The 13,496-nt window shown below is 38.7% G+C and overlaps 1 protein-coding gene across 1 annotated transcript; it reads right to left on the reverse strand.

Moving 5' to 3' along the window:
• Positions 1-309: 309 nt before the first annotated feature.
• On the reverse strand, positions 310-12,610 carry LOC133866755 (clathrin interactor EPSIN 1). The gene is made up of 12 exons (XM_062303384.1): positions 12,475-12,610; positions 12,245-12,313; positions 12,061-12,112; positions 11,317-11,396; positions 11,120-11,198; positions 10,888-10,971; positions 10,638-10,783; positions 10,291-10,530; positions 9,504-9,664; positions 8,483-8,679; positions 7,535-7,925; positions 310-835 (listed from the first exon to the last, which is right to left on the reverse strand). The coding sequence occupies exons 2-12, from the start codon at positions 12,283-12,285 to the stop codon at positions 612-614; spliced, it is 1,695 nt and encodes a 564-aa protein (XP_062159368.1). The 5' UTR covers positions 12,286-12,313; positions 12,475-12,610; the 3' UTR covers positions 310-611.
• Positions 12,611-13,496: the final 886 nt, after the last annotated feature.

Raw genomic sequence — 13,496 nt, forward strand, 5'->3', positions numbered from 1 at the left:
AAGAGAGACTTGGGCTATTTATTCTATAACCACTCGTGGGCCAACTAGGCCTAACTGGACACAAAGCCCATTCAGTTACATCATACTAATAAAGCCCATGTGACTGAAACCTATTTCCTCAGCACTTGCCACGTAAGCCCCTTATATGTGACATGTGACAGTAGGGGATGATTCAATCTTGAAGTGAAAAAAACAATGGAACCTTGAGCAGTCAAATGACATTTAAATTGGATCGCAGACACTGATTTTATACGCAGCACAATATAAAGTTAGCATATTCCCCCCCTCCCAGGAGATTGAATCCAGGAAGAATCCCTTATCAAGCGGAGGTCAATTTGTTATTTCCTGCGAGAACCGATCATCAAACCAACAGAAGACGGCCACCAGACTCGTCGAACTTTACAATGAAGCTATAACACGTTCCAGAATACATATATCCAGTCATCACTACTACATTCTCCAATCATAATATTGCTCAACGCATATAGAAACAAACTGAGCACACCAAAATGCTCAAAGATTTTCAACATACTCGCCAATTATGCAAAAGAATATTGAAAAAAAAAAAAAAAAAAAAAAAGGATAAAAGAGCAGAAATGAGAAGAAAAAATTTACTTCTGGAAGCCACCATATTGGTAATTTTCGCCGCCAGGGTTTGAGAAGATGTCGTTGCCAGGCATTGGCTGAGAAGATGAGAACCCGGATCTACCAAGACCAGATCCTGCACCCATTGCTGTCCCCATGTAGTATGAAGTAGGGGGTCCTTTCTCTTTTTCATCTGATCCATCACTCAATCCACCCACAATGCCAACATCTGCAAGGGATACCTTCTTGGCTGCAAGTAAATTCAAATGAAAAGGGCACCGACACCCCAATTAATTAATAGATGGCTGATACCAGTTGCACACAAAAGTTGTGTACAACTCAACTCCATCACATTATCCTTAACAAATCTTTTTGACTTAAAATGGCATTGAAATTTTTATGCAGTAGTTGAAATGGCAATGATGAAAAAAGAGAAATTTTCATGCAGTAGTTCTGTAGTTGAAATGGCAATGATGAAAAAAGATGCCATTTCTGTCTAGACTACTTGCAAAATGATTTGTGAAAAAAAAAAGAAAAGAAAGGACGGATTTCCAGCTTTATTATTTAGTAAATGAATGTCATAACACATCCTGAAGTTAAAGTTTGGGGCAGTTATCTGTTTTTTTTTTTTTTTAATAAATAAATAAATAAAAATAAGTAATTGAAATTTCATTAAAAAGCGCAAAGGTACAACTAAGTACACAATAAGTATGCATACAAGAGAAATACCTAACTAGAAAGGGGAAAACGATCAAGAAAATCATGAAGACAAGCAAATTAGAAAAGTCTAAAGTAGCTCCCCAATTGTAAAGAGTATTGAAAAGAAAGACTTAAGATCCACCATCGTCCTCTCGCTGTCTTCAAAACTCTTTATCATTTCTTTCCCTCTAAATACATCACAAAAGGTAAGACGAAACCATCTTCTACATTGCTGCACTGTGAGGACTACCATTCAACCCTATGTAACAAGTGAAAAGTCAACCACTCTCTTTGGCATAACTCAGGGTTAGCCCAACATGATTAAGGACAGCACTCCGTAAGGCACTAGCAATCTCATAGTGGAGAAAAAATTATCCATAGACTCCCCCCACACCTCTTACAACATCAATCTACTACAATGATATGCCACTTCCTTAAGTTATCTATGGTGAGGATCTTCACTAGGGCGGCCAACCAAACAAAGAATGCCACTCTCATGGGGACCTTATCCTGCCAAATCCTTCCAAGGAAGGGAGTACCATCATGGGAGACAAGTTAAAAAAGATCTAACGTCGAACAGCTCTCTTGGAAGGGCCTAGCAAAGCTTGTCTTCACCTCCTCGACTCACTCTAGAGGAGTAAAACAAATTGAATAAGGCAAATACATCCACCTCCCAATCATGAGCAGCTCTGATAAAGCTTATGTTCTACTAATGGGAGCTGCTAGGTAACTCCAAATAATCTACCACAGAATCATCCTTAACAGGAGCTATACTATACAAATCTGGAAAAGCTTCCTTGAACGCCTGATCCCCACACCACGTATTATGTCAAAACCTAATTGTGAAGCTGTCTCCCACCTCAAATCTAGCATGACTAGCAAACTCCCCAACCCATACGACCCATGAACCTCATTAGAACACCACCCACCCCACGAGCTACCATATTTAGAATCCACTATGACTCTCCTCAAATCCTCTCTCTCATGCATATAGCGCCATAGCCACTTTCCCAAAAGAGCACGATTGAACAAATGTAAGTTTTCAGCGCCCGACCCTCCTTCAGAAATCCGAGAAAAATCCTTGGGCCAACTTGCTAGGTGGTATTTGAACTCTTCACCTATTTCACCCCATGAAAAATCTCGTTGCAACTTCTCTATGCAATTGGTGACACTAGCCGAGAGGAGAAACACGAGAAATATGTAGGCAAATTGAATAGGGTGCTCTTTATCAAGGTAATCCTTCCATCTTTAAACAAGTAAATCCTCTTCCAACCAGCCAAACAACGCTCAAACTTCTCAATAACACCATCCCAAATAGATTTGGTCTTCAAATACGCTTCCAATGAAAGACCAAGGTACTTCAAAGACAAAAAAAAGAAACCCTGCAACCCAGAATACTGGCCAAACCTTCAACATTAATGGCATTTCCCACCGGAACCAATTCTGGCTTGGCCATATTAATTTTCAAATCGAAGACAGCTTCAAAGCATAGGAATAAAGCACGTAAATAGCAAAGGTGGTTCAGGTTTGCCCCACAAAAAATCAAGGTTTTATCCGCCAACAAAAGGTGGGAAATGTTAAGCGCACCAATGTTCCTAGACCCCACAAAAAAGCCTAAAAGAAGCCCCTCATTTTGGCCAAAAGCATTTTACTTAAAGCCTCCATGACGATGACAAACAACAATAATAACAAAGGATCTCCCTGTCTCAAACCACGCTCAACAAATATAATAAGAACCCCCAATCGGCATGATCATAGGCCTTCTCAATATCCAACTTGCAAAGAACCCCAGGCTCGCTAGATCTAATCTTACTATCCAAACATTTATTAGCTATAAGAACAAAGTAAAGGATTTGCCTACCTCTGACAAATACATTCTGGGGCTTCGAGATAATCTTCTCCACAACCCCACTCAACCTATTAGCAAGGACTTTGGCAATAATCTTATAACTCTACTCACTATACTAAAGGGAGAAAATCCTTGACATTGATAGCCCAGTGAAACTCATGGAACACCCCCATAATATCTTCTTTGATCACATCCTAGCAAACTTGGAAGAATACCATAGTAAATCCAACAAGGCCTGGTGCCTTATCACTGTATATACCTTTCACCACCTAAAGAACCTCACTATCTTCAAACAGTTGCTCCAACCAAGAGGCTTCCTCCTCCTCAATGGTATCAAAAGCAAGGCCATCCAGCTTGAGCCACCAACTAAACTGCTCGGTAAACAATCTCTCATAGAACTACACAAAGTGTTCCCTAATCTTAGTTTGATTGGATGAAATTGAGCCATTAACCAACGACGACTCAATAGAGTTGTTTCTCATATTCGAGTTAACCGCTCGATGGAAAAACTTTGTGCATTTGTCACTCTATTTTAACCATAGCACCCTTATAACTACTACCTCCAACTTATCTCCTCCGATAAGATAACCCTCTCCAAATCACTAATAATTGTCTTTTCTCAACTTCTCTTCAACATATAAAGCTCTCTCATTCTCCAAACCATCGAGAATACATAACTCATCCAAAAGACACTTTCTCTTGTTTTCCACATTACCAAACATCTACTAATTCCAGAAACTTAAATCTACATTCAAAGCCCTCAATTTGCAAGCCAAAATGAAACTTGAGGAGCCTTATGATAAGAAGACGAACATTGAGGGAAATGGTCTAAGCAAAGTCTAGGTAGCCTTTTTTTAGACAATCCAGAAACCGGACTTCCCAACCCTTATCTATTCTTGACCAAGAGGGGGGATCCCGCTTGTTTGACTGCGTAAAAGACCCTCCTACAAGGGAATATCCATGATGCCCTCGTCAAAAATAAAATCAAAAAACTCCACCAAAGCGGGACAAAAACGAGCTTCACCTCATCTTTCACTAGTAAATCGAGTGACGTTGAAATTTCCCCCAATGCACCACGACATGATCCACAACTAAGCAAGCCAACAAATTCTTCCCATAAATACCTTCTATCATAATCAGAATTAGGCCCCCATAGACACATGCAAAAGCCCAAAATAAACCATCTTTGACGTTTCTAAAGGACCAAGCAACAGTAAATTCCTGCCACGCACTCTTCAATTTTCTCCACAACCCTCTTATCCCAAATAAGTAAGATACCACCAAAGGCACATCTAGAAGCTGAATAACACCAATCCATGTGTTGACAATCCCACAAACTATGTACAACACTACTGAAATCAACTCCAACTTAGATTCCTACAAACAAATAATATTTGTCTTCCATTATCTTAGCAAGGTTCTGACTCTTAGGCATTTGTCTCACTTGTTCAACCCTCTCACATTCCAAGATAACAACTTGGGCTTCATAAAGAACCAATCACAACCCTCCCTTTGACTCTGTCACGGGTAGCACAACCACCTTTTGAGTCATAGTTGATGGAACAACATAACCATTTAATTCTCTACTTTCCTTATTAAATAAACAATTTGGAACTAGAAGCTGACTCCTTTTGGGAGTGACACGCTTCAATGGCTGTAAAAAAGGCCATAAGCTCTTCTTCAAAACCTGCACATGAAATCCCCACGAATTTCCTTTAGTCTGCAGCAACCAGACTCAAGATTTTGCCCTTGCCCTTTTCTTATTAGCAAACGGGGGGCATGATTTCAACGGAACATGCACTTGCTCAGAGAACACTTCCATATCCAGGCAAGGTGGAGTTACATTATCATTCCTAACCACACCACCCACTTCACAGCCAACCATCTCAGCATAAACAATACATTTCTCTTTATCTATACTAGCATTAACCCCCCCCCCCCCCCCCCCCCCCCCCCCCAACACCTTGGAGGAGCATGGTGAAGAGGGAAGAAAAATATCTAGCACATAGGAACCCAATTCTCCCTTTCAACAACAAAACCCACTTTGAAGTTACAAGTAAAGAGCCTCGACTATAGGCAATAATCTTTTGTAATGATACAGGTCCTATTTCTTGGCCCTCAACTCCTCAATGCTCAAGCAAACAGAGTCAACCATAGTGCCCTCGTTATGGCCTACTTGCTGAATCAGATGAGGCAAACCTCCAGACCTACTAATGCTGCCACCAAAGTTCAAAATGGAAGGCCCAACATTGAGGGGGACCACCTCGGCCTCATCACCAACAAAATCTAATGAACAAGCACGAGCCAGATGCTTCAACTGACTAACCGGAGGCTCCACCGTGGATGGCAGACTTTCCGCTGGCAAAAGCACGTCTATGACCCTCGAAATAATTTGCGTATCTTGCGCACAGGCATCCAGGGCTGTTGCCCACTAAAAGATAACCAAGATTGGCAAAGCTCAACCCACATGACCCAAATCCCTTCCCACCAAGCCCACATCCACAACTGGGCCTTAACCCAAGGTAGGGGGCCTCCGCAACCTTCCCAGCTGTGAAATCATAACCCACTTAAAAGTGGGCTTGAGGTGAAATGCGCGTTTCAATTGTTGTGGAGGTGGGCTTAGGGTTTTTTTTTTTTGTATGACGGGATTTGTCCGGTTGTAATGGGCTTTAGGTAGTAGAACGGAATTTTAGCACAAATTGGACCCTTGCTCGATGTTTCACCATATCAAAATCAACCTTTTCCAAGTTATTAAACTCTTCCGGCCCAAAGGATTTCAATCCCTCATCTACTAACGCTAGAAACCGATCCACCTCCCCTTTTATTTTCTCTAGTTGGCTTCTCATATTTTGAAGGTTCCCACTAACACCCATCATGTGACCCCTTCGTACGTCCATGCCTCCTATTACAGCACGAGAACTGGGAATGGAGGCGTCAACGGTCCTTGCATGGCTCTCCCTATGGGACAAGGTACGAAGAGCACACTCCAACCTCACTACCAGCGCCAATGGGCACTTCTGCAACTACCATTCCCGCAGGACAACAAACGAGGTGCATGCTCCACCACCACCACCGGTATCAATGGCCACTTTTACAGCTACCCCTCCCTACCTACCATCTCCACAAAGGTCTTTTTGCCAGCACCTTTCCCTTTGACACCGAGGAAGAGTCACCCACACCTTTCCACCAAATGTAACACAGTCCTCCCTTTTGCTACCGAGAGCTTAAAGACTCTAGCCTCTACATAAAACCAACTCAAAAAACCCATTGCCAACAACCAACACCAATGACTACAGCCCCACCGACACCAAAGAGAAGACACAGAAGAAAGAAGACATCGGAACGTGCCGACGACAGAGAGTGAGAGAGGTGTTAAAAAATGGTAAAGGGGTGTGATAATTGTCTTGATTGGCATACCATCAGGCAAAGCCATGTATTGCCAAACCATGACATGGAAAGCTAGTTATCTAGTTTGAACATGCTACAACAGGAAAAGAATATGTGCACAAAAATATTTTTGATGAGAGATGTCTGAAACTCATACAACCACAAAAATCTTTGACTTTCAAAACCCAATTAGTGGAACTCATCTCCACCACTCAAAATGAAACTTTACAATTTTATTTCTTATCAAAAGAAAAAAAAAAAAAAAAATCGAATAAATTCACATTGCCCCCTCAAACTACCACCCAATTGACAATATCTCCAGCAAACTTCCAAAATTCTAAAAAAAAAAAACTGTCAAGGCCATGGGAGTGGTTCGGCCACCCCCTCTGGCTAGCCAGGGGTGGCCTAACCACCCCCATGGCCACCACCCCCTTCATTATTTTTTATTTTATTTTTTCTTTTTGCCCATTTGGGGGTGGCAATACAGCTACACCGGTCTAAGAAGGGGGGTTCAGGGGGCTCTCCCCCTGAAGCTTGTTTCTTTTTGGCAACCACTCCCAAATAGCCATGGGGGTGGTTGGCCACCCGGGTGGCAACCCCTGGTTTTTTCTTTTTTTTTTTTTTTTTTTTTAAGTTTTTAGTTTTTTTTTTTTTCAAATTTATAAGGGTGTTTTTGTCTTATTGAAAAAATTGTAGGGTCATTTGTCCTTTTGCTGGACTTGGGGGAACATTGACAATTTCTTAGTAGTTTGGGGGTAAACATTGTCCCAATTGAAGGTTAAGGGGGAGGGGGAATTGTCAATTGAGTGGTTTTTTGAGAGGGGGTACGTGGATTTTTTCTTGTTTTTTCTTTTTTCTTGTTTGATGATAACATATCAAGTTTATTGATAAATCGTTCAGATCTTATGACTCAAAAAATCAATTGTTCCACCCAAGTTCGTATCAGAATACATGCAAATCAGACATGCTAAGGGAAGGTAATTTGCTAGTCAAGATGAAGATAGATATACGTACGGGCAGATATATTAAGGTCAATCAGTCCACGGCTTAGTGAATCTGCCCAAATTCCCGACTTCACCTGGAAACTATTCTTCTTGGGTGGAGTCTTCGAGTCTGCTGAAGATTTTTCATTCAAATTGATATCGCTTCCGCCATTGCCATCATTTTGTGCGGGTTCTGAAGATACTGAATCAGAATGAGAAGTGAATGAACCAAATAAATCAGATCCATCAAAACTGTTAAGCGGAACAGCAGCAAAGGGATCAAAAATGTTAGCGTCTGGCGATGCAGAGTTCGGAGCTTTTGCTTCTGGCTGCGCAACTGGATCAGGGACGGCAAAAAGATTCACTGTTGAAGGAGCTGAAGAAGAAATGGCAGGTTGGGAAGCAAATAGATCGACCTTAGTCTGCACAAATGGTACCATCAGAATTTGGTTACTACAGAAGAAAGGGGTCTTTAGCACCTAAAGGATAAAAAGTCTACCCTTTAATCCTTCCTAAGGATACTTAAGCGCTTACAGGATTCATTAAATGACAACTAAAACAGTTTTACACATGCTTGTGTGAACATTCTTTTAATTTAGGATAGACAAAATTTAATAACCTGTAGCAGTGGATGATTTCAATTTATTATCCCCTCCTCTCCTTTTAGCATCAAGTGCTCTGCTGAAGTTTCCAAGACTGACTACTATAAGTTTATAACCCTCTATCAAACACTGGTAGGAATAGTAAAAGCAAACAGTCACCAGTAAGTCACATAAGATATTTTAGTTACTTTTTCATGATCATTTTACCCTTATATTGTAGAGGACACCATTTTTATCCTTCTATTAATTGACTGAAGATATACCTATATTTACTTGGCCTTAGTTGATAGATAAGGGAGGGCAAAAATAGAAACACCAGCCTCAAATTTCAAAAGTACACAAGACTGCAACATAGAATGTATGAAAGAGTATCTGACCTGGGTTTCAGAACCTGGTCCTTTTTCTGCTTGGGGTGACGCAGATACAAAAGTTGCATCTGCAAAAAGATCTACTTCTGATGAACTGTTATTCATAATAGGATTTTCTGTGGGAACAGATATTGGAGCATCCAAGAGGTCACCAACCAAACTTTGTCCAAACAGATCCACCTGGTCAGAGCTTCCAGCAGCAACCTCTGTCAAAAAGCATAATCCACAACAACAATGGTAAAATACATCCTGCTATCAAATACATTATTAACACATAAAGGGCACTACTTCAGTAATTAGTATCATTAGCATATCTCATTGAAAAGCTTCTGCATCTGATAAAGCCGAAACTAAATTCATAACAACAAAAATATAATTAATCTAATGTCACTGTTCAAATTCATATAAAATGCATGAGATGAAAACTCAGACATGGATGATGTACTACACTAATAAATGAGGGGCACCACGACAAGTTTCTATGGTACATGCAAGATTCTGACACATTCATACATAAGAATAATCGTCCAAGCCTAGTCCCAGATCACAGGGAGGATCCTGTCTATCAAACGATATTATAACACCTTCACCGAAGGGCAAGGCCTTCAAATAACTACTTAATAATAGAGGAATAAACTGAAAGATGACCCTGTTAAAATTTCTTTTAGTCCCTCCCACTGATACCAAAAGAAATTGTGTCTCCCTATAACACCTTCTTCCACTGTAATCAATTGATACAAAAACAAGTCAAGTACCATCTGAAATATGCCTCAAAGGCAATCGGTTTTTAATATCTCAGTTGACATATCAGCACAAGCTGCTCTGAGTCAGTGAGTCTGGGTAAGTATGAGTGCCTCATTTGGTAAGTTATGAGAAAAACAAACATAAAAAGACACTCGATGTGTGGATTGTAGGCACAGGCAACAAATAGATGCCAAATACTTGCAAACATGTGGACCATGAGACTCCTTTTGTTACTTATATAAAACGAACAATTGCACCACAGGGAAAATCATCTCAGGATACTTACTACTATTGGAAGTTCCACGCGGATCAAAGTCATCAAAGTCATCCTCATAATTATTTGGAGGGGCACCCAAACTTTGAGAGGGAATTGAATTGTACTTATCTGAGTCATATAATTTAGTTGATGACTTTGATGCACTAGATGAAATATTGTTCCCATCCTTACTGCAAGACAGAATCTAAAATCAGCAAAATACAAAAGAGTTCAACAATTAGAGATGCAAATGCATCAGTTTTTGCTGGTGAAAGCATGATGGAGACAGAGAGAGTGGTACCTATCTATTGGCAATTAAAAACCATGTTTTATGCAACACAGTTTTCTGAGTCATGAAAATTAGCAGGTCAGTCCTATTGGAAATATTAAAGCCATAACCATCTTGATATTTGCATGTACACAGGTAAGACTTTTAAAAACCAAGAACTATTGAGAATGGATGCATGTGAACACACATAATATGATTCAATAGATTTTTCCAAACTCTCACTGCAAGCATAATAGCCGCAAACAGCAATGCGCCAGTGCCAGTACATCAGTAACCATAATACTAACAAGATCAGAGAAAATGCTAGTATCCAAAGTGAACAACATGAATCTCTATTTGCATGAACTGAAACCAATAGAAAGATATAGCAGAAGATGACAAAAGATATGAAGTCCATGACCAACAAATATAACAAATATGTCCTTAAAAAGCTTATCCAACTTTATGATAGCATAGTCCAATTTGGAAAATACAGGCAAAATTCTTATTAAGTTGGCAACAAATCAGGAAAAGACGTAAACCCCTTGCCTGCCATTGCGTGTAGAGCCCTTCTTCAAAGCATTCCCCTGATTCTCGCTCGAAACCCTGGAGCGTGATTTTCCAAAAGTACCCTTCTCATACTTCTCTTCTCCATATTTATCCCTGTCACTATAACTATCCTTGAATCTATCACCATCCATTGCACCGCTTCCACTCTGGTAGCTGCTGCTACTATATGAGGTTGAACCTGACTTGTATGTTACTCCAGAAGAAGAAAGTCCAAAGTACCTAAAAGTAGTGGTATTCACACAGTTCATTCACTGGAAAAAGCCCAAAACAGAATTCCTAAAACCCCACGTTAACCATATAATTTGAGTTATTGAAGCATTGCTTACTTCTCGCGGTTTGCAGCAGCTTTATTCCTAACTTCTTGTATTTTATCCTTGTCATTCAAAAGGGCCACAATGTTTTCCACTTTCTTCCTCACATTTATACCCATATCCTTCCCGTTTGGCTCAACATATTCAAAACTTGAGAGTGACTTTACGAACACAAAACCAAATAGAATGTGAGAAAACATTCAACATCATTTTTTACACTGTAGAGTATTGCATGGGCAAGTATACAGAATGTTAGAGTCCTTACAGAGATTTGGAAAGTATGTTCTATAATTTCATCAACTGCACGTTCAGATCCATGTGCAACCAAATACTCAATGACTGCCAATGACTGATATATATAAAAAAGCAATTTCAGGTGTTGACGGCATGAAAGAAGGCCCATTAAGCCATCAAGGTTCAGAGAACAGCTAAGTCAGATTCTACTTGAAATTCATACTTCCCAAGAATGAAAAATGTGGTAATAGGAGAAATCTTACCTTATAGACATGGCGCCAGTCCTTTCCAGTCTCGGTCAATCTTGTCCACAGAACATTCATAACCATCTGACATTCAGTACTGAAAGATATCAAAAGTAATAAGGTAAGCTTAAGTGACGCATGGAATCTTTCTTTCATAGATTAGTACAAGTATAAAGATGTAAAACTAGAATATACCTACACAAGTTCAAACTTACAATTTTTTAGTGGCCTGTGCAATCTCCGCTAATGCAGTGCCATGAGGACCCCAAGGTTCATTATCCGTTGCATCAAGTACCTGCATTAATAAAGGTTTGAAAGTAATTTAAGCAACAAAACAAAATCCTAAATCAATTACATAAAATAAGTCTAATAAACACGCATATTACTAATTACAGTTTAATCATTCGCCACGAAAGTACAAAACAAGCAACCAGCTATGAATAAAAAAGTGAAACAAAAACATAACAATCGGCCGCATGATCCCAAAAGAGAAAGAATAGTCCATAAATTGCAAAACATAGAATTCTTGTATTAAGCATTCAATACAGACCAACTAGAATAAAAATAATAATAATAATAATTAAAAAAAAGTAGAATATTCTGGCCTACTAAGACAGTGGCGCCTGGAGAAAAACATCTACTCTAATTATCAGTGAACATCAACGCTAGCTTAGATTCAATTCCAGAAATCAAAAGATCTAATCAGCTTTCCCTACTTCTGTTCACTTCAACTTCACGTCGAATATTATACATAAAAAAATCACATCTTATATTTCACGAAGAAGAAGAAGAAGAAGATTGCACTCTGTGCAATGTTGCAATGTTATTTAGACTAATGTGAAAGTTGTCATAAAATGGAATTTGTAGCTACAAAATGAATAAAACAATTCGCAACAAAAATAAATGCAAGTAGACAAATCGAAATTCTTCGCAGAAAAAGAAAAAGTGCGTGTTTGTACCTTCTGTTCCATCTCGGGAACCTTCAGGACCTTCAGATTCACCTCCCTCTTTCTGGTCCCAAAAAGAAAGAAAACAATGAGATTCTGCCTTTAAAGCTTATCAGAAAGGAAAATTACAGTTAGATTTAACAAAAACAGATCGAATTGAGAAAGTCGCAACGGCGAGGGTTGAGAGGTTTCTCACATTTCTCGAACCGTTTGATCAAAAACCTTCATGAAATCCATGACGGATGGATCTGCAAAATTGTGGTAACTACAGGAGAAACCGAAAATTGTCAAAATGTAGATCTGGAGGAATTGAGGTGCTTTTAAAACTGTAGGAGTGTTTGTGGAATTCAATTTGATTTGGTTATTGAAATAACAAAGAGATTGGAGAGCGAGAATCGACGGTCTTATAGAAAGGAATGAAATGACCTTCCAGATCTCGGTGCGTCGCTGAGGATGGACGTAAAGCGCTCGCTTCTTGTCTTGTAGTTTTGATCCGAGAGAGAGAGAGAGAGAAAGAGAGGTAAAACTGTAATAGGGACAGAGAGGCTTAGGCTCCCTGATAAAAGAGTGATTATGCAGTAAAATATTTGTTCAATTTACCTTTTAAAATCGTAACTTAAATTTTAAAATAATTGGCTCATTTTTAACAATGCACCCATTTACCTCTAATTTGAAAACCACAATTCTTTTTTTTAATATTTTTTAAACGGTAATTTTTTTAATACGCACTCTACACTTTTCTGCAATTTGATTCCGAGAGTTTTTGGTATTGCGATTTCGTAGATCAAATAGATAATTTTAAATCAAATCGTAAAAAAATTATTATTTAAGAGTGCATTTTTTAAAAATTACGATTTTAATACATATAAAAATTTGTATTTTTCTTAAAAAAAAAAAAAAAAAAATTGTATTTTCAAATCGTAGGCAAAAAGATACATTTTAAAAAACGCTCAATTTTATATGTTAAACTACGTTTTTAAATTGCACATTTTAAAATTGCAAATTTAAACTGATCCTTAAAATCGTACTGTCAGACACATAGCTTCTTTTTCTTTTCTTTTTTCCCGATAATTGTAAAATTAGTCCCAACGTTTGAAGTTGTTGCAAATAACTCCCGATGCAAATATAACAAATAATTCTATGTACAAATTTCGGTACTTTTTTTTATAAATCATTATGAAATTACAAATTTGTCTTAAAAATTATATAAATAATAATAAAAAGTAAAAAAAAAAAAGGCGTGGTGCTGGGTGGCCAGCATTTCCAGTATATTATTCATATGGTTCATAATAAGAATTTTTTTATTTTTTTACATGTCCACACAAGAAGGAATGAGGGGATTCGAACTAGTGACTTCCGCTTCATGAGACATGATCATCAGACAATTAAGCTACCTATTGAAGACTATTATGAATCATTTTATTCCTCCGATAAATACTTCAAAATAG

Source organism: Alnus glutinosa, chromosome 4, assembly GCF_958979055.1.
Source record: "Alnus glutinosa chromosome 4, dhAlnGlut1.1, whole genome shotgun sequence".
Lineage (NCBI taxonomy): Eukaryota > Viridiplantae > Streptophyta > Magnoliopsida > Fagales > Betulaceae > Alnus > Alnus glutinosa.